General features: G+C 37.9%; 1 protein-coding gene across 1 annotated transcript; it reads right to left on the reverse strand.

Annotated features, from left to right (window-relative positions):
- Positions 1–20,099: 20,099 nt before the first annotated feature.
- MC2R (melanocortin 2 receptor) lies at positions 20,100–21,068 on the reverse strand. The gene has a single exon (XM_021527815.3). The coding sequence runs from the start codon at positions 21,066–21,068 to the stop codon at positions 20,100–20,102; it is 969 nt and encodes a 322-aa protein (XP_021383490.3).
- Between the last annotated feature and the right edge of the window lie 996 nt (positions 21,069–22,064).

Genomic DNA, 22,064 nt, shown 5'->3' on the forward strand with positions numbered 1-22,064 from the left:
ACCCTCTACCAGTGTTCCTCTGCTTGTGCTGCAGATGAAGCAGCTGTAATTCACAGATTCACAGAATACTCTGAGTTAGAAGGGACCCACAAGGATCATGAGTGCAGCTCTTAAGTAAATGGAGATTGAACCCACAACCTTGGTGTTATTAGCACCATACTCTAAAAAACTCAACTAATCTCAGAGTAATTATTTTTTTTCAGTTTTACTCTGACACCAATCTACTGATCCAGACTAGTAGCATTATGAGTTAACTGAGAATCTGTTCCTTAAGTAACCATGGACTTTGATAGCAGCTCGTAATAAGCACTGCTTGTACCTCCTGTAGCAGCACATTCCTCTGCACTGCTGACACAGACTAGATTTTAAATGGATTCATCCTGTGGGAAAGAGACAATCTGTGGTGAATGAAAACAAGCAAAATTTTTTGAAATGCTTGTTTTTCTAAGGCTGCTGTTTTTAATTACTCACCTTTTGCATAGGCACTTCATCTAAAATTCTCTTAGTCTATCTGCAATTAGATGATTTGAGGACAATTTTTCAGTTTGCAGGTTTCCCTTTGAAAAAGTCTGTAGGTGACTGGGACCCACTGCTCATTAGCTTTATGGCAGCATTCTTGATTTAGTCTCCAGTTCAAGCAAATTCATAAGAAGAGGCTGCTCTTCACAATTGCAGACTGTATTTCTGAAATCTGCAGGACTTGATGACTCGGGGGCAGGGGGACCACACTAGAGACCCTGCTGCTACACCCAATATCCCAGCAGAACAAAGGAAAATATGGCACATGGACTGACTTGAGGGTTCCAGGTCATTTAGCCACATAAATTTGGTGTTTTCCTTGGGTGTAACAGCCATTTTCTGACAGTGCAAGCAATGCTATGCTTCCCAAACTTCGGCACCAACTTGCCTAGAGCTTCTTTAAAGACCTCTGCATTGTGGCCCAATGCAAGAGGTAGACGGAGTAAATTGCTTAGTTGGATCATTGTGTTCATGTTCTGTACTTGACAAATTCAAGTGCCTAAAGGATATGACATGACTCATCACACAATTTGTTTTTGCGAAAGTTCATTAAGCTCTATCCCTTCTTCATACAGTGTGCATACTTCTTATTGGAGCTAGAATAAAGCAAGAAAACACCTGTAAAAGACTATGTAGGCACTGTCAAAGAAGTAATTTTTCCCACAGACATTTGGAAATGTAACTTTTCATGTCTGGTGCCATCACTGCATTAAAATTATAAATCAAGAAGCTGTGAAAATAGTAGTGGGAATACTTGCTGAAACTGCATTGTTAATAGTGAGGGATTAATTCAACAGTCACCTTGGTGCAGAAATCACAGGATGAGATTTTAATGGTCTTTATTATGAAAGTCAATCTGGTGGATTGTTTTAATCCATTCTGGTCTTAACATTTTGAAATAAGTTTAATGAAAATTTAGCAGATATTCAGGTCTCTTTCCCAACAAAGAATGTGAACAGTGATAACTCTGTTCTTCTTAAGGGGTAAATAAATACATCCCAAAGGAAATCTTCCTACATTTATGAATTTTAGAGTTCATGACAAAAGCTTTCATGAGTTCAGGTTAAGACCAGAACATATGAAATGAATGAAATTTAACACCAAGTTTGAGTCACAAATCACATTTGTACAAGTGACCAGCCTGAACTGTGAAGCAGCATTGTGCAAAATTCTGAACTAAGAAACACTGGTAGAATAAATGAATTGATTAAACCCCCCACCAAAACAGAAAGCAGAATCGAGTTCATGGAATAATATATGCTAAAATTAATTTATCTAGATCTAGCAGCGACATGACCCATTTTATTAATAATTTAATTCCCTGTAATTGTTTAACCTTATTTGAATCAACCATGATTAGTCTTATTTAATTTTATTTTGCATTGATTATTGTCACTGCACCTCTAATCATCCATAGCTTTGGCTATTTGTGTATTTTGTTTCTAAAATGTTTAATATAGGTTGCAAAAGTTGGAGGAGGTAAAATGCTGGGGAACAATAAAAATCAGCTGAAATTCATATCTGCCAATGTTCCTGTTTAAATTCCCACAAGTGAAAGGAGAAGCTGTAATTTCAAATCATTGTTCAACTACCAGGATGAAAACCAGTTTAAATGAAATTGTAAAAAATAAATGAAAGAATATTTCCTGAATGAGTTGGAAGAATTTCTTTGGGTTAAATTTAGAAATAAGCATTTGACTATGGGTTCTAGAGCAGTTCTGACGTTTGCAAGCATATGTTTAGAATTTAACTTGGTTTGAGCACAAATTCCTGTTTAAATCTAACATCTGTGACATCTGGATATCATTTTAGTGGCAACATAATCTAATGGTTTAAAAAATTATTTTCAAACAGATGCCTTTCTTGCTAGTGCTTGAAAATTTCTGATTATTTAGATCTTCTTCTTCACTGGATCCACTTAAAATTTGTTTAAGGTCCACATAAAATGCATTTGGGATCTCCTGATCCAGACAGTTTTGCCAGATTCTCTGTCTGCAGACCAGGGATTGCAGGCCATTAGGAGTTGCCAGCTCCTTGACTTTTTATGGCTTCGGCATAGGGAGGAGCAGTGGGGGGTGGTGAGATACAAAGATTGTGATTAAGATGTTGATTGGAAAATGTGTAAGGAAGCATCATGAGTCCTTATGCAGCAGACAGGGTATTTAGAAGGAAGACACACATTTCAGATGTTCTCTGGTGGTACATTTTTGTTTTCTTCTACACAAGAGGAAAGACAGGGAGACCTTCAAAGGACATGTTCAGTTGTCAGTTATATGAATGGTATTATGCTGATCTTCATTTTTCATACACAATCATATAATATATGATAACCTATAATTAAGTGACAAAAAAAAGGTAATCATTATTGGGACTCTGGATATATTCTTCCCTTGAATTTTTGTTTCTTTAAAATTCTTACTATAGACTTAAATTATTCTGATTAAAGTTTTTTAAGTCTTAATGGACTTAAAAGAAAATGAATGTATGAAAAAAATCCAATACGCCTCAGCCTTTTTTTCTCAAACTAAAAGTGAGTGAAAATGCAGTAAACATGGGGTAGGAATTTCCCAAAGACTGTCTCAGCAGTAGAAAGCTGAAACATAAAATATCTCCAAATACCCACTCTTAGTAGAACTCCAGGAAATCTGGAGTACAATGGACTTTTGAAATGAATGGAGAGGTGAAGAGACAGACTATTTGGATCATGCTGAGGGATGACTCACATTGCACATCATTCTACTTAGTTCAACAATTTGTGGGCCAGTTGTATATGAGGGAGGATTTTTCTCCTTTGTGACTGAGACTGAAAGCTGCAGCCTGGCTACAGGGGGAATAAAAGAACTTGTGCAACTGCAAGAAGACAAAGGCAAGTGAATTTTAATTAATTGCTCCAGTCATCTCATAGTCATGCTTTTCCGTCATGCCGGTGAGAATGGAAATGGAAAGTGCTGCTCCTCTTTGTTAGAGTGAGACACTGTGGGAAGTAATTTTGCCCACTTACAACCAAACAACAGCTCAAGAACACCTTATCCCATTGCTCTTCTTTATCCATTCAATTTCAAGTGTTTAATTTGCCTTGGCTTGGAAGCTGGGCTTGCACTATACTAGAGATTTTTTTCATCTCTGGTGATGTAAGCTGATCTTAAGCTGATCTTATTTTTGTAACCCAGGTTTGCTTCTGAAACCCTTAGAGTCAGCTTGTTCTGTTGTTTCAAGAACAGTGTAGGCAGAGTAGATTTGATAAAAAGGGAAAAATTCCCAAAAAGTACCTGCTGGTATTTCCTGATTGACTCTGAAGAATTTTCCTCCCAGATTGCAACATTTGTCTGCTGTTTGCTCATGGTGTATTTCTCACTTGAGCAGGATCATAGAATTACAGAATGGCACAGATTGGAAGAGATCTTTAAGACCACCTACTTCCAACTGCCCTGCCATGGGCAGGGACACCTCTCACCAGACCAGGTTGCTCAAAGCCCTATAGAACCTGGCCTTGGACACTTCTAGGGATGAGACAGCCACAGCTTTTTGGGGCAACCAGAATCTCCTCATCCTCCATGTTCCAGTGCTTCATCATCCTCACAGTAAAGAATTTCTTCCTAATATCCAGTCTAGACCCGCCATCTTTCAGTTTAAAGCCATTTCCCATTGTCCTGTCACTATATAAGCTTGCAAAAAGTCCCTTTCCACATTTTTTGATAAACACTTTTCTAGTTGCTTTATTTATCTCACAAGAGTCACAGAAACATCTAAACAATAGCTGCCAAAAGAGAAAGACACAGATTTTCCACAAGCAACTGGATTCTCAATAACCAATTGAATTTACAATTAAGATGTCAGACACAGAGACTTGCATTTCCATGTCCAGTTATTTGATTCTGCAATTATCAAGAGCATAACATTTTCATCCAATGACTATTTTATACCTTGAAAGTTAGATATATGAACATTCTGAAGATACAGGTGGTTCTTTGTGTGTGTCTGAGACATCTCTTCTGTAGGGGCGCAAATGGAGCAAGTTCTGTTTCTCTGCAAATACTTTTAAAAGGATGTTCCCTCTGACGGAGTATCATCTTATGTTATCTTTTTTTTCTCAGAAAAATCAATAATTTCAAGCCAGTTAAGATTTCATTTTTAAATTACACTGAGACTTTTCGGCTCTAAAGGACTGGATTTAAAATATTTGTATTCATTCAGGCTTATAATTTTGCTATCTTCTTTTACATTAGTTCAAATATGGCATCACTTGATATTTCAGTGCTTTGTTGCTACAAAGCAAGGAACTAACAGACTTTTCTGGAGAGGTGGATTATGCAATAAAGGTCAGTCTTTCTTTAAAGACTGGAAACGGCAAAAACTTGAAACCTATTGTTTCTTTTGTATAGTTCTGCTTCAGTGAGCCACTAATACCTGGTGGCAGCTAAAAAACTCTCAAGAGGATGTGACAGAGATAATTTCCTACAAACTGCAACTTTGACAAGGAATGTGGCTTCAGTGGAACATGGTTAGACTTTAGGCAGCTATAAGAATATCTTCTAAGCTAGATTAGAGCTGTGGACTTCTGCCAATGCATCCTAACCCAATTTGCAAAAATAAACTTTATTCTAGTGTTGGTCATGTAGCTTGCCTGAACTGTATTAACATCAATTCTCTTCATGGCCACAGAAAAAAGATTCTACCATTTATTTCTGTTCTGTTCTGTTCTGTTCTGTTCTGTTCTGTTCTGTTCTGTTCTGTTGGAGCATTTGACTGCCTTGCCCCAGAAACTACAGCTTTTTCCATTTGACAAGTCCTTGACTGTTCCAAATGTCCCAGTTGAGCATAAGATACAGTACTGCGAGTCAAAACAAGCATGTACATCCTGCTTCTCCACTTTCACTTAATAAGCTTTTGTGCAAGTTCACTTCAGCTAAGTGTTGTCTCTGTAAAGCAGAAGTGAGCAAGCATATTCCATATAAACAATAAAACACTTTTGTTCTCACCTGTCTATTGTGTTCATGAGAAAGCATCCATTTGTAACAATAAATTTTTTGTATAAAAGAAGAGTAAGCACAAAATATAAACCTCCAAATGCTTTAACCTCTCCTTCTCCAAAAAGGGGGTGAAGCAATCTTATTTAACACTTCTTGGGTCTGTTCTAACATAATTTACTGCTTTATTTGGCAGCTAGTCCAGTAGTATTCTATAGTAGTAGAGTATCTAGTAAAAATATATGTGAAAAATCCATAAATTACTTAGAATTTGAAGTTCCATCTTTAAAAGCAATCAGAAAGCCATAATTTGAATGGAAAGTTAATGGTATATTTCCCCACATTTTCTCTTCCTTCAAGGTAGCTTAGGTATTTTTTGACACTAAGGATCCTACTGGTGCTACTCTTATTTTCTCCTTTAAAGTTTACTGATAGTTTTTACAAAGTTAGTTTGTTTGTTTGTCTTAAGTGATCATCCTTTCTACAGCAGGAGCAAATATAATTTCTTCACACTGAGGTACAGGTTTTGGTTGGATCAATTTTCTTCACAATGGCTCATACAGTTCTATATTTTGGATTGGTAACCAAAACAGTGTTGACAGCAAACTGATGTTTTAGTTATTGCTGATCAGTGCTTGTGCAGCAGCAAGGCCCCTTTTGAGCTCCTTATGCTGTGAGGAGGTTGAGACTGCAAAAGAAGCTGTGAGGGGACACAGGTGGAACAGCTGACCCCACCTGGCCAAAGGGACATTGCATACCATATGGTGTCATGCTCAGTGATAAAAATATTCAAGGAAAGAAGGACAAAGGAGCAACATTCAGAGAGATGCTGTTTATCTTCAAAAGCTGCTGATATGATAGGGTCCTACTTTCCTGGGGATGGGAAGGCTGAACACCTGCCTGCCCACGAGGAGTGGTAATTGAATTCCTTGTTTAGCTTTGCTTGTATGTCCCGTATTCACTTGCTCAGTTAAACTCTCTGTATCTCAACCCCCAAGCTGTCATACTTTTACCCTTCCATTCTCTGCCCCATACCACTGCAGGGGAGTGAGTGAGTTGTGTGGGGCTGAGCTGCCACCTGTGGTTCACCCACAACATCTGCCTACTTAGAACAGAGCAGCACTGAACTCATCTGTAACCAGCAGGGATGAAAGACTGTTTCATAGAAGCAAAAACCTTGCCCTTCTTTTTAGATACCTGCGGTGCATGAGCTGCAGATGTCACTATGGTCCTCTGAAGATTTTATTCCAAGCAAAACTCTGTGGAAGAATAATTTCCTAAGGCAAACTATGCTGCTGCAGGTCTAAATATTGCAGGGTAATGAGCTAAGTTCTCTGCAAAAGTCGGCCAAATTCTCCAGCTCTTTTTATCATTCTGAGACAAAAGAAGAGCTTCCGTTCCTCTCAAAGCCTTGCTTGTGCAGCTGGAGGTGAGGGATTATACAGGTGCAGAAATAAGTAGATAAAAAGCTGCATACAACTTCAGTGAAACATGACTAAAACAGTGACAGAGGCATTTCACAGGTCGCAAGTGACCCGTGCTGTTTTGAAGACATGACACTGGAGTTCATTCTGACTTCTCATTCTTGCAAAAGCTGAAAGAAAAGGAGGAAATTTCCTTCAAGCAGTTTTGATCTGCTTGAGCAGTTTAAGTGACTGAAAGCTCTGTGAAGTTGTCAAAGATGATTCAAGAAGTTTAGGGACAGGTAGAGAAAGTCATGGGTTGACCATGATGACAGAACTCAGGGAAGGATAGTGGGGCCATCACAAATGAACTAGACACCTTTTCTGTTTTCTCTCCTTTTCATTGTCCTGTTATGATGAGGTCAATGAAGATTATATGCTTACAGCTTCAGAATTATTCATATTTTAAAAATGAAGCTATCTCTTTACTAAGAAATCTGTTCTACATAGCATCTGGTATCATCCCAGCACATGCGGACAGACTGACATATTTTTCCACTTCTCTTTCACATGTGCTGTACTTGCCAAGTTCTTTATCCCATCTCTTTAAAGTGGGTTTTGTTGCTGAAGTGTTTTTGTGAAACTTATGGACAACTGAAGGGAACTAGAGGAATTTATAGGTTATTAGCTCATTAATAAAAAAATGTTTTTACCCATTCCTGGGTAGTTTACTGCTACAGTATGGTAGCTCTTCTTTTTTTCTGTACTATTTGAGTATGGAATTCCCTGAATCATTCTCATTTATACCACTGCTGACTGCAGAGCAATGGCTGTTGTTATCAACCTTCCTTTGTCAGTTTCAGGTTCCTTTTGTAGTTCATAGTTTCTTCTATATGGAGCAATTTGGAGGTTTTTCTAGGTTCTCTTGGTCTCCTTCGAGGCATTGAGTGAGACAAGGAGTTTCATTAATTTATCCACAGCTGCTATCAGGCTAGTGGGAGAATGGCCCTGATCCCTCTCTCCCTCCCTCCATTCATTCCCTTCCCTCCTTCCCCATGCTGCACATTCTTCCAGGGTGAGACACACAATATTCCCAGCTGTCTGTAACTATTTTTCTTTTGCCATCATCTCTGAAGCTCACTGCATGTATCTATTCCATTGCCTACAGACATACTCTGTGAATCCTTAATTAATAATAATAATAATAAAAGAAGCTGAAACATGTTTCCCTGAAAAACAGATATTTCTCTTTGCCTGGGTAAGGGACTAATTATTAACTATTCACTCTGGCTTTCTGCAAATTTAGTAATTTTTTTTTTTTGGCATCACAATTAAGTTTGTTTTTTTCTACTCTTTCAAAACCTCTAGTTATGCAACTACTAGAGATGAAGAGGACTGTGGTTACCAACCTTTGTCCCCAAGATATCTGCCTTCACATTATCAAAATGTCCTTGTTCCATTTATCATCTAAAGTAAAAACCCCCCAAACAACTGATTTTTAAGTGTTTCTGTTTGAAATATTTTAGTTTTGTTGTCATATTTTATAAATAAAATCAATAGGGGGGTTTTGAAAGAAAAGCAATTTCATTGGAGAACAATATTTTAGTTATCTGGAGAAAAGGTAAATTTATACACAAGAAAATTCATCTATGAAGAGCTTTTTGAGCAATTTTAATTTTTAATACACTACTTGTCAAAACAGCAGTTACAGTGGCTGGGAAGGCAATGAAGAACACTATGAATATAGCTGCCATGGTGATAATGATGTTGTAAGCACTTAGACTCTATCTGACATGACTAGGTAGAGAAATAGCTTTTTACTTTAATCAACATAGCACAAAGGAAGTGAAGAATTTATTGTTTTCTGATAGCCTTTGATTTAAGTAGATGTAATAATACTTTCAGTGAAAGATAAAGAAAAATATTTCATCTTCTGCCAGTGTGACACATCTGTTAATAAATCAGACTGGAATGTGTCTTTTAGAAGGGAATATATTATCATCTTTGATGGAGACTCCACTATTATTCTTTGGTTAATTACTGTAATTTTTTGATTTTTCCTCTGTAAGAGATACAAATTTTAGATTGGTGAAGCTTTTAGAGGCCAGACAAAGTAATGACCTGTCTGCAAAATATGCTAGGGATTTCTTTCAGTAATCATTTCATTGGCTTTAAATCAAGCACTGTCATGGTTGACTGCATAAAATTATTCTGTGGTTACCTTGAACTGCAAAATGTTCATGTTTTTAAAAGCAATGGCTGCAGCAAGAGATTGGGAAACACTTGTCTGTAAAAGTGATGAACAGAAGTAGCAAGCCTCTTGCATTCTGGCAAATAAAATACTATTCCAAAATGAGGCATAACATATCAGACATAGCTCTATGCTTTCATTTTGAGAAATTTTGGACCTTTCCGTAGACTGCAATACCATCTTTGTCACTAACATGAAAACTGCCTTCTATAGTATAATAATTCATTACATTTCCTGTAACAAAAGCTGTAGCTTTTTTTAGCGGTCTCCTTCATTATTAAGGTCTTGAACCTCGTAAGTGCTGTAGATGGCAAGACTATTTCTGTTTGTTTGTTTGTTTGTTTGTTGTTTTTTTTTTTTGGTTTTTTTTTTTTTTTTTTTTGGTTTTTTTTTGCTTCTGCAAGGATATGAAGGTTTTAATTCCCCTACAACAACCGTCCCTTCATGTCCATTTGTTAATGGGAAATAGTCACGGTCCATTGTACTTTGATCCAATTGGTATCATTATTTGGGCTGCTTCTGTTTGTCCTTCCCAAAAATGTGTTTTTTGTTACCTCTCAGCTTCTGTCTCTGAAGCTTTTGTGTTGCTTTATTGAGTGGCCAACTTTGCTTCTGAAGGGGCAAAATAGCTTAATAATGATGGAATACTATCTATCTATCTATCTATCTATCTATCTATCTATCTATCTCTCTATCTATCATCCATCCATCCATCCATCCATCCATCCATCCATCCATCCATCCATCCATCCATCCATCCATCTTTCTATCTGTCTGTCTATCTATCATCTTCTATCTATCCTTTCCTTTATTCATCTGACTAGTGTCACATGTTGGTGATCTAAATACATCAAATACATCTGAACCTCCTGATAAAATTTACTGTTAACCTTATTATTTTGTCCACATGTACAAACAGCCCTATAGAACTTCATCCCATATCGGAGGTGTGTAGAGAGTGCTGCCAGCTCAGAATATGTGGTTCAAGAACTCAGACAGTCTAGTGGAGACAAAATTGTGAGGTAGTTAGCTAAATGTCAAAGAGTCACCTATTATTTCTTTTTAGTTGTTTTCAAGGTAGATAGAGCTCACCCCCTGTAAATGAAGGCAAGAGGACTGGTCTCTGTAACAACCTCCACTGAGAGAGTTTCTTTAGATCAGATTCTGTACAGGCATGTGTTCCTCTGGCTCTTCCAATTTCCCCTACAGCAGCACAGACACTTGTGATATTTCTAAGGGATCTAAAGCCATATTGGTGTAATAGCTCATTTCTTTATTAGGAAACTTGTGCAACCAGCTGAGAGCTATAGTTGGGAAAGACATTTTTCCTAGAACAAAAGGGTACTGTACAACAGACATCTGTACACAGATCCAAAGGTCATGGGCTGAAAAACTAAGGAGAGATTTAAGCAAGCTGTGCATCAGCATGAAAGACATGCAGTCCCTTGTAATTTGTTTCTCTTGTCCTCATGGGTTGTCAATTTATGGTTTCCTCATGTCTTAGAAAAGGATTTAGTTGCATTTTGACTCTCTGTTTGCTGCTGTCTGCTTAGCCTTAGGCGTGGGTGCAATTGTGTTTCAAGTACATGTAATTGTGGTTTTGGTAACTTGTCAAATCATCTATAAAAGATGCCAAAGATAATACACAAATTTATTTCAAGACAGCTAAGGACACACTGAATCTTGATCTAAACTTTGAGCATCTGCACATGCATTTGAAATGTAGACAGCAAGAGGTGACCAGGGAATGGAGGGGAAGCAATGCTGGCTGAAGTGTGGGTACTGCCTTCCATATATTGTGGCTAATTTTCTCCCATGGAAGTATATATTTGAAAGTGTATTTCGAATATCTGCTATTTACTCTCACCATTACGCTTTGCTAGAGCAGTTGTCTGCTGAAGAGATGCTGCTATTCCTTAAGGGAGCTACTGTATGGGCTGTTCAATTCCACACAGTAAATCCACTGCTCTTGTTATGTATCTTTGGTAAAAAGAAGAGTCAAGCCCCCATGATATAAGCAGAAGCCAAAATCCCCTAAAAAACCACACACTGGTCAGTCTACACCACTAGGTACAAAACGAATTAATTCAGTCTGTTTATTGTAGGCATGGTTTTTCTACCTTTAACTTCTTTCTCACAGGATAAATTAGGTTTGGGTTTTGACACAGCTGTTTTCTTCCCTCCCTGGAATATCATCAGCCTGTTCCTTAACCTCCTCCTCAGGAAGAGAAGCTGGCTGCATTCTGGCCTCTGCTTCCAGATACAGTCTTCTTTTGGCCAGCTAATAATGATTTTGTCCTTTAATTTAATGTACTAATTTCTTTAGTGAACGATTTTTTCAGCTGCAGAGACCTCCTGATGTGTGTGAAGTTGTGTGTGAATTTGTGTGTGCTGACAGCAAAGACTTCCTAATTCTTGGGATCCTTTAGGTAAATGTTCAGGATGGGATGAAATCTTTCGCGGCTTTTCCCGCAATGCAGCTCAGACAGTCCTGTTAGTCTGGCCCACCTTGGCTTCTTTCGGGGAAAGCATGAGGGAACTCCTCCCTGTTGCAAGAACATTTCCTCCACATGGTCACAGCATGTCCTTCCCACTTTTCAATGTATTCATTACTTAATCAGGGGACCTTCACGCCATCCTATATTATTATAATAAATTTAAGTAATGTTGTTCAAGAAAATACCCTGAAATAACTAGCCTAGGAGAGCAACTTTAAAATTTCCTCTTGCAACTAGTTCAAAAAAGGGGTGAGTGGGTCATGACAAAAGGTGTAGAAGATTTAGCAGCAAAGAATAGGTCCCGAAAGTGCACAGTATGATTTTTTTTTTAAGTGATTTTTAAAATGAAGCAAAATGTCTCTACTGTTGATGGATTGAAGGAATTCTAGTTAATGCAGGCAACAACAGATAGAAAATCCTTCAAAAGGCAAACATTTCAAAAATCAGAATGCACTTCAGGTTGCTCACAGGTTGTTAGGTTTGAAGCAGGTATGTTAGAATTAAATTCCTTTTTTTACCAATTATATACATTTTAAACTTAGTTTATAATATTCTGTAATTAGACCTTTCTTATTTTTTGGCTATTGTGCCAACTTCTTGCCACCCACAGTATCCTGGGTGCAGTGGTAGTTGACATTTTTCTCTTGATAGCTGACACTATTTCTATTGTTAGCAGTACTAAAACAACTCAGTTGGTTTCTTTGCCTTTTTTCTTCTTAATCCCACATTTGTTGACAACTCCTTTGCTCTGTGTCACCCACCCACAGAGCCATCCTATAGCTCTGGCTGCCATGCTTTGCTGCAGAGGTCTGTGTGCTAAATGAGTCTGGCTTTCCTACCCATATCCCCTCTCGAACCTGGAGGCACTGCCACCCAGTTCTGCTGCTGCATCAGGTTTCTCTTTTATGGAAAAAGCCTCTTCTCCCCACTGCTGTTCTAATTCAGGAAGCTGGGGCCACAAACTCACAGACAAGGCAATCTACATTTCAGACTGTTGTGGAGAAGCTGGTAACTGGTCAAGTGCACAAACCAGGCCAAGGATACCATTCCAGGACTTACTCAGCAGACCTGAGCAAATATATTTTTGGAAGAGACTCATCAATGGACAAAAAAGCGTGCCTCAGCTTGAAATCAATGTAAGTAAAACTAGTCTGAAGTAAAACCACTTTCATTTTTATATTGCTTCATCTATGACCTAAAAACACTGATATGAAAGTATCATTAAGAGAACAGAAGCATTTTTGAACTGCCAAACACTATTTCTGGCTCTTATTTTAGGCATTTGTTTCAAAATATTGCCAGTGTGTATGACCTATTCCTTAGGGGGAAGTCTTTTTCATTAATATATCCAGAAGGGCTGGAGGAGCAGACTAACTTAGTGCAGAATACCTTCTGCTTCCCCCTCATTTCCTATAACATTGCCTCAGGAGAATATTTTCCAAACCCTTTAACTGAAATTTTATTCTTCTTCAAAGCTAGCTGCAGGGAATATGAGATGATTTAGTAAACTTATCTCTCTTTTTTTTAAGGAAGAAATTCTCCATTATAGGCTTAGGGTAATACAAAGAATCATCCGAGCTCGTGTACATTTTCTTGCAAGGAAAACAGAACAGCTGAAGGTCTTCCTGTTTCAGGCACCGAATTCCACTAAAGTCCTTCAGTTTATATAGCCCTCCTTTTTCACAGTACTGCCTTTTATTCAAACTTTCTGTTTCAAATATAAGAAGACAAACATTTGAAAAGACTACTGAATGTGAGTATAGATATTACATTAGGTAATTTTAGTTATGAAATAGCAAAATTTTTCATTCATGCCTCAGTTGCTAGAAGGGCAATCAGCTGAGGAAAGGGTACTGTAAGGTGCTTAGTTATGGAGTGGGTGTAAAGCATGTAATGCATGAGATATTTTTGAAACATCAATATCTGAAATTCAAATGACTGTGCAATATGTTTTAAATTTAAATGACCAGGTTATTTTTGAAATATCACAAGCATCACGCTTAATCTCACTGTTACTATGACTGACCTCCAGACATGATGCATTAACGGTGGCCAGGATCATTACAGAGAATTTTATGATGATGATTTAAGGAAGAAACGGAATATTTTTGGAAATGAAGGAAATGAAACATAAATTAATAATTAAGCCATAAAGCACAAACATATTCCCTGTTTACATTATAAATTCTTCAGGACCTGTTTTGAATTCCTTCCATGAGTTATGGTATCACTTTATTTACACATATCCTAACAAATAAGACTTCAAGGTGTCTTTGATATCTAAATCAAATGGAGGCACCAATTTTTGGTTGCTTTGCAAAGCAGGAGAAAAAGACATGTTCTGGACATCTCTGCTTTTTTTCACTCATCTCAGCATTTCTGTTTGTCTGACCATGAATGCCATTTCTTTCATTTCTATTTCTCTCAGCTCTACACACTTCTTTCCAGCAATGCAAGATGAATAGGTCTTCTCTACCTGTTTCTTTCTCTCTTCTGCTTACCCATGCTGTGCTACTCTGTCTCAGAAATTACTCTTTTCTTCCCTGCCATTGTCTCTCCTAAACTGATCTTGACCTTGCTGGCAACGTTTCCAGTTTGGGAAAACAGGGACTTCTCTGTGTGATGAGCTTTCTGGTGCCCCTGATACTCCTGAGCCATGCAGACAAAACCTTCAGTAAAGACCCCTCTGTACAGAAAAAAGTTCAGCAATTGATTTTGCTCATTTAACACTGTTATTTACAAAAATTATTATTCTTTATCAGGCCTTTTCCCTGGGTCTATTCCCAGGCTTTTAACTGCCGCCAGTGCCAGCTCTTCTAATAGGAAATACTGCCAGCCTCAGCCCCTTGTTAACCAGCCAGCTCTTGCTTGCAATGCTGTGCTTCTTTTCACCTCCTGCTCACCCAGGAGTGAGCAGCTGCCTTTTATCCAAATCCCTTTTCTTTCAAAGGCTCTGCTGTGATCTGAGAGGAATCAAAGTGCAGATGAGAGCCCTGAGGCCTCCACCAGTTCCTCTCAGCTTGCTCTCTGACATAGGGTGCTCCACACTGGGCTGAAGCCTTTTTTCCCCTCCCTTTTTATCTCATTGCACAGGCTGGCAGTTAAGACAGGTTTAGCTGTCACATGGGATGATATGATTACCCAAATTACTTGGCAGTGGTTTCATTTCTCAAGTAAATGAAAATGTAAGACTGTGGTCTGTGAGACTGAAATGGTGCATTAAGCAGCTCTGTAGATCACTCTTTAAAATTCAAGCAAAAGCTCAAATGCATATTTAGAATGATGGATAATAATAATTAATTTTGAAAGTGAATAGCTGCAGGAGTCCCTGGACCAGGAAAGTAGTTCTGGATTGGAAAACATTCAGTGCCACCAAACCCTGAGACCAAATTTAAATTGTCAGGGGCAATTAGCCAGAAAAACCTACGTGGTGGGATTTTAAAGAGGCTGAAGACATTTATTGCTGGTTTTAGAGGCTGCATTATACCTCATGATGTTATTCTGACGCCAAGACTTCCTGCAGGGCTCTCACAATGTGATAACACAGAGGCTCCTGAGAGGCTTTAGACACTGGGAAAGTGGTTTTTAATTGCCTGACCTTGTACCACCAGGTCAGAGTCAGGGCACTGCTGGGGCCACGGACTCCTTTGGGGTCCATCAGGGCAGTCTGTCTTTTTATACTGGAGACCCTTCTGTACAGCCAACTGCAGCTGAAATGTCAATGCAAGTGTCCACCTGGGCCGTGTGCTCTGTCTCCTCTATCCTTGGTTAGGTTGTCACAGAGTGAGAAGCTGCGGATGGAGTAACTCCACCCACAAATGGTTCTTGACTAACTCTGCCTTTATCCAGATAGTACAAAGTTTAGGGGTAGCTGTTCAGAGACTGAAGTTGTAATAAATGGTAGGGTAAAGGTGCTGATGAAGCAATGGAATGTGGACTAACAAACACATGTCATAGTCTTAATGTAAAAGATCCCCCACAATTCTCGTAACCAATAAATAATTTTAGTTACTCACTAAGCATTTGTACTCCAGATGGGTTATGCAGAATTATTTGATAGTTAATGGTCACTCATTAGACTATGTTTGACAATTCAATAGTCTGATTTTATCTTATAGGTGTGAGGGGATTTCAGGATGTAAGAAAACTGCTTTCAGGGGACATGAAAAATTTTTATGTATTGGTCACACTCAGTTCTCCAGAATTGTACTTTAAGTCATCCTCTTTGAATTGGAAGCTTACAACAGCATTGTGTTTTCTGAGAAATGACACTTCAAATAAAGCTGTACTGAAGTGTTGTTGAATGATAAGGACACAATGGATAGCTCTCTGCTGAAATTACCTTGAGAGAATTAGAAAACCAGGCCCTTTTTGTGTATAATTCTCTTTGAATAAATGTACCATTTGAAGAATGTAGTTTTGTTTGAAAAACTGAAATTTTGTTCAGCTGATAGCAGTCCAAGGCACCTATTTTTCTCAAAGTCTTGTCCAGAACAACAATCCATAGAAACAAGATTTTTCTCACATAAACAATCTCTAAACTATATTTTCTCATGAATAAACAGTGTTTGTCTTGCTAATTTGTAAACAAAATCAAACTGCAAGTTTGTCTCTCCCTGGCATACTGACTCTTTCAGTGGAATTAATTCCCCTGGGTGCCTTTACCAGATTTGTTCCCTTTATTCCTGAACACGAAGTTCAGTTCAAAACAATAAAAAGAGAGGAGGAGCTTTTCTTCTTTGGTTTTGCAGTAAGTGACTGCAAAATATTTTGTTGCCACAAGCATGTGAAGTTCTGTGGACTCTTCCAAATCAAACATTGATTGTAGCATTGCCTGTGATCTTCAAAGAACTGGATGTTCCTTTCAGGCTTATTAGCTTCTGGTAGAATCCAAAATGAACTTCTAAATTTAAAGCTGGCCAGACGTAGGGAAGTTCCAAAATCTGAGAAAAGTCTTCACTTTTGCATGTTAATATATCAGGGGAGAATTTAAACAGTAATTTCATCACAATACAATAAAAGCTTAAAAAATCATGGCTTAAAGAATCTGTTCAAAAAGCAGCATAGGTAAATATATGGAAACATTGGTATGTGAGACAGATAAATTTGCTTGGACAGTGAACAACTAAAATGCAATTAAAAATTTACAGGCAATTAGGAGATAATACATAGAGATTTACCCATCTGCTAACATGCAAGAAATGCAGACAGACTTAAAAATTTAAATCTTTCTAGAAGCTTTTTTATTCAATTATATTTTGTGTTCCTCCTGACTCTTTCTCCCCAGGAAAGGAATATTTTCAAAAGAATGCTCCATTTAATCATAACTAGTGCAAACTGAAAAAAAATTTACATGTGTATTTTGAATTTTATATCGACTCCTAACATAACCCCCAGGCTCAGCTTGAGATCTAAAATTGTAGACAGAGATTTCAGTTGTATTGCAAATGCACAGGATCACTTATAAATTTACCCAGTGAACATGGCAAATCCTGTTGTCTCTAACACAAAAATGGAGAAAAATCAGCAGTTTTCATAATTTGCAACCTGTCAACCTTGCAGCCTTTTCCCTGTCTTGTTGGTTGTCTGTGTATTAGACACAGAGTGTAACAGGAAGAGCCATCAAATGTCTACACCAGGTTAAAGACATTACCCTGAACTGTAAGTCTGGGTGTTGCTCAGGCATCATGACAGGAGCAGATGTTTTGGGATATTGATTTGAGTGCATTCACAGATGAGTCCAGGTGGGCTACAGAGAACAGGCACTTCATTTCTGCTAAGACAAGGTGGGAACCAGCTCCAGACAGTGCTTGGATCTCATGGCAATCTGAGATACACTATCTGTGACTGCAGAAATATTTTTAAGTCGAAGAAAACAGTGTGGGATAAAATCTACCAAAATCTTACTGCCTAAGTGTTGACTTCTTGTTTTAACAAGATAGACGGAAAAAATTCTCACTGGTCCATAACCCGCATAACCACAGCTGCTCTGTGTTTTGCAGATAAATGGTATCTGGAGGCTTGGGAATGGTGCTGGGAAAGGCAGTGGGATAGTTTGGGGAAGAGTGGGTAGATGGGTTACTGAAAAACAGTGTACTCTGCTCTTGCAGGAGGACTCAGAGGAACATCATCAAAGCTGTGCCCATGGGACAGATTTTGTTTGGTGAGGTAGAAGCCCAGGTGCTCATGGCAAAGCAAAGCAAAAAAAATGGCAGTGCAGGGTGGGAGCTGGTCTCTGTCTCCTGGGGTCTGTGAGTGACCACTGCCTCTTTCCCCTGGCCTGGGGATGCTGCAAAGGGAGGCTGGCACCAGCCAGTTTCTGAAACTTTTTTGTAGGTGAGGGCAGTCAGATGAGGGCTGAAGGCAGCCAGGCTAACCACACCTGCCAGGACTGCCCTGAGCTGCCACTGGCTGGTGTGGTAGAAGAATGCAGTAGCTGGTGGCACCACCTGAGCTCTGCTGCAGCCATGACCTTGTCTGTCCCTTACTTTCACAAGGGTGCCTTTCCAAGCCCTAATTGCCAGCATCTCCATGAGAGGAGTCCTTATCAAAGGACTTTTTGTAGAATTTCAATAATATTTTTTACTGTTGAATTTTTAATTTTGATATGAGTCTCTATTGAGTGTCCCTCATTGTGGGGCTAAATGTTGGGTGTTTTATTTAATGATTATTTCTCCATGTTTAGGTGTTATTAGGAGAGAATAATTTTTGATAGGAATCATTTACATTTGGACAACTCATTGTGAATTTGGAGTCTTTGCATGTGTAGAATTAGAGAAGTCTTCCTGACAGGAATGCATTGACTTCTAACATGGTGGAAGCTACTTATCTCACTTAACTATGTCTGCATTAGGGAAGCAGATGGAAAATAATGTTTTGAGGGAAGGAACATTTGGCTGATAATTCATGCATTGCAGAATTAATATAAGCACTGCCTTGATCAACATTTTCTTTCCAATATTTTTTATAATTTTAAAGTCATCATTTGTGAGCACAGGGCACTGCAGGAGATGTTTTGTTTTGCCTTTTATTTAACATTGTATGTTTCTTTTCTTTTCCCCCTCACTTCTAAGTCATTTTTTGCTGTCCAGCTTTACATTTATTCTGCTATTTGATGGAAATGAAAAAATTCTTATTAAAACAAGTGATTATATCTGAACTCCCTCCTAAACTTGCATTTTATAGATGAGCTTTTTCTTTTTTGCAATAAATGGATAGGTTTGGAAAATTTTCATTTTTGATTGAATTGATTGATTGATTTTTGTAGGTCTATAGAGGCTTTCAGGTTTATTGTTCCTTATTCAACCAAAGATAACCTGACCTGAATTTGTCCATATTCTATTCTCTTGAAATTCTCTTACTACTTCTCTCTAGAACAGCTGAATTACTTCCTTGAATTACTGTGAGGTTAATTCCTCAATATGCTCTGGACTGCTTCAGGATGTTTTACTGCTGAAAGCCATTCTGCCTTAAAGTTTTGTGAACTCTGTATTATTTTGGCAGGAACAATTCAAAATTTTCTCACATGGGTTTCTAAATTACAAGCTGCTTTGTAGCATTCTTCCAGACTGGGTAGTTTCTTCCTTACCTGGGTGGCTGGCTTCCTTGGAAGTGTTTGAACTTTATCTCTGATATTATGTTTTTTGAATTCTTTGTTGTAGCATGTCATGGTTGAATCAAAGTGCTTTTCTTATCTGTGGAGCTTACTCTTTTATTAAAGAGAACTGGCACTGACAAGCTCATCAATTCCCTTTGAGAGTTCTGATCTGGCTTAGGAGTTTTAAAATTCAAGACCCATCTTTGCTGGCACAACAACTTTATGTTGGAAATAACACTTTAGTGACAAAAAATAGCTTTTTAATCAAAATATCCTATTCTTTTGGACTTACACTCCAAAAGTTTGTTTTGAAACTTAGAGATCACTAATTGCATGATTTTAAGGAGATTATCTGTAAAAGAAGAGTCTTGAGTTTGCTTTTTCAGCAAAACTACATGCCCATGTTTTCTTTTTAACCATATACTTTTATACAAATGTACTGTTTAGAAACAAATGTTCACTTAATTGCAATTTAAAGAACAGAATTTTAAAGTAGTATAGGCACTGAATTGAAATTATTGATACAAAATTAATTGGCTCATATCTGGGGTAATGCAACATGATGCAGATTTTAGTTTGGATTTTTCTGAAAATGACAAAAGACAGTTAAAACATTTGTTTAGTTTTTTTTTTTTTCCTTGCATGAAAACTATTAGTAGAATTAGCTTAGTGTAGTGGTCTGGTTGACAAAGATTTGTGTGCTCACTTATTTTTTATTAATTCTTTGGTAACCCTCTGAAAAATCTCTGGCAGTGTACTACAAGCATAGTATTATTTTGGGTGTAATTGTATTTTTAAGCCTTCACACAGATGTTGCACAGGACCCCATAAATGCTTCCATAATTTTCATTTTTTATGAAGTATTCACCAGCTACATTTTGACCTGGAACAGTAGAACATCTTCTTAAATGTGCTCCGCAGTTCTGGGCTTCGGAATGCAAAAATCATAGGGTTGATTATGGCATTGCACATGATGAGTGTCCCATTCACGTGGAAAATAGACATGTAGCAGGCACAGTAAGGGTTGTGTGGGCAAAACCTTGCTAAGAGGATGTGAAGAACAAAGGGGGCCCAACAGCAAAGGAAAACTCCAAGAAAAATAGTCAGTGTGATCGCACCTTTCATGTTAGTTCTGTGATGGATGGTGCTGGGCAGTGAGGCGATCTTTTTGGCATGAGTTCGAGCCAGGAGGAACATGTGGATGTAGAGGCAGAGTATGAAAAACATCATCAAAGGGAACAGGATGGTGAAGGGAATGACTGTTGCTGCTTCATAGGAGAAGAGGGCAATGGCAATGCTGCTGCCGGCACAGAACGCCCAGATGATTGCCAGGATAACTAAGGCCCTCCTCAGCGTCATGATATTGTGGTACCGCAAGGCGTAGAAGATAGTGATGTATCTGTCTGCTGCAATGGCTAGCAAGCTGAAAATAGACCCCAGCAGAGACAGAATGAACATGGAATCCATGGCATCATCCAGTTTTTTCTCGAAGTCTCCGTGACGTGTCAGGTATCCCATTTTGCACAAGATGATAAAGATATTCTCTAGGGTTTTGTACAAGCTACCTAACATGTCTGAAATGGCTAAACTACAAATGAAGAAGTACATGGGCAAGTGTAAATTCTTATTTCTAACAACAGCAATGAGGATAAGTAGATTTTCCAGTATCCCAGCAGCAGCAACAGTAAAAAACACTTCCTCCGGCACCACAACCTGGGTGCAGTCAGTGATATTTAATGAAAAATCACTTATGTTTTCGAGGGATGGAATGCTTGTCTGCCCTGGATGTTTGATTAAGATGGAAGGTCTCTCAGTGCTCATTCTTCTGGTCATGGAAAGAGTCTGGGTTGCTTCTTTTTCAGGTTTGTCTCTATTCTGAAGCTGATCTGTCAATCGCCATTCTTCTTTTGATCAAGGCTCTCTTCTTCATATGGAACAATTTTAAGACTTAACTGAGATTAACTGGAATTTCTCCTACAATAAAACATGTAGAAACATTAATATCAAGAAGAAGTTGACCACATATATGAGTCAAAAATAGATATTTGAAATATAATCTATTACAGTTTAAAGCACATCAATAATCATCACAGAAAAAAACAATAGGATGAAATAAGAGCTGTTCAAAGCTTCACTGAACTTTAAAGAGAATCAAAGTGTAAATTCTCTTTTAGCTTCAAAGTAATTAAAAAAATATTTATAATTTTCTTTACTAATGTGCGTCCCACATTTACTGAAACTAATCTGACAGACTTGAAGAGTTTGGCAATCTTTCCTGGCCCAGATGTTTGCTTTGAGAAAGCCTGGCAGTTCTCACAAGATTTTCAGCATTATTAGACACAAATAAAACTAATGCAAAGGTGAACTCTTGTTCAGAACAATAGCATGTTTACCTCCACACTGTTGATGGTGTATTGAAATGCTCTCAATTTAGAGGTGAACATTTGTAAATATTGATGTATTTAGAGGAATGCTTGATACTAGTGAGAGTCTTCCTTTTCATTTAGATTGAAACTGTCTTTTGATTCCATGAACATATTTCTAAGATCCAAAGTACTACATTTTCTTGTCTGTGTTTTACAACTATCTAAACCCCCAAATATTCAAATATTATTTTGGCATCAGGATGATGTTTTCCTTTTCCCATAATTATCCTAATCTAAACTATGTCCAAGAATATAGGAATCTTTCCAAAGGAATAGACTTTTTACTCTCTTCATTAATGTATAAATTGATATGATATTAACTGAGCTTGGATACAACCCATAAATGATAAGAAAGAGTTTTTCTTGTTGTCTTCATAGCCAGTCTAGGGAAATACAGATGTAG

This window comes from Lonchura striata, chromosome 1, assembly GCF_046129695.1.
Source record: "Lonchura striata isolate bLonStr1 chromosome 1, bLonStr1.mat, whole genome shotgun sequence".
Taxonomy (NCBI): Eukaryota; Metazoa; Chordata; class Aves; order Passeriformes; family Estrildidae; genus Lonchura; species Lonchura striata.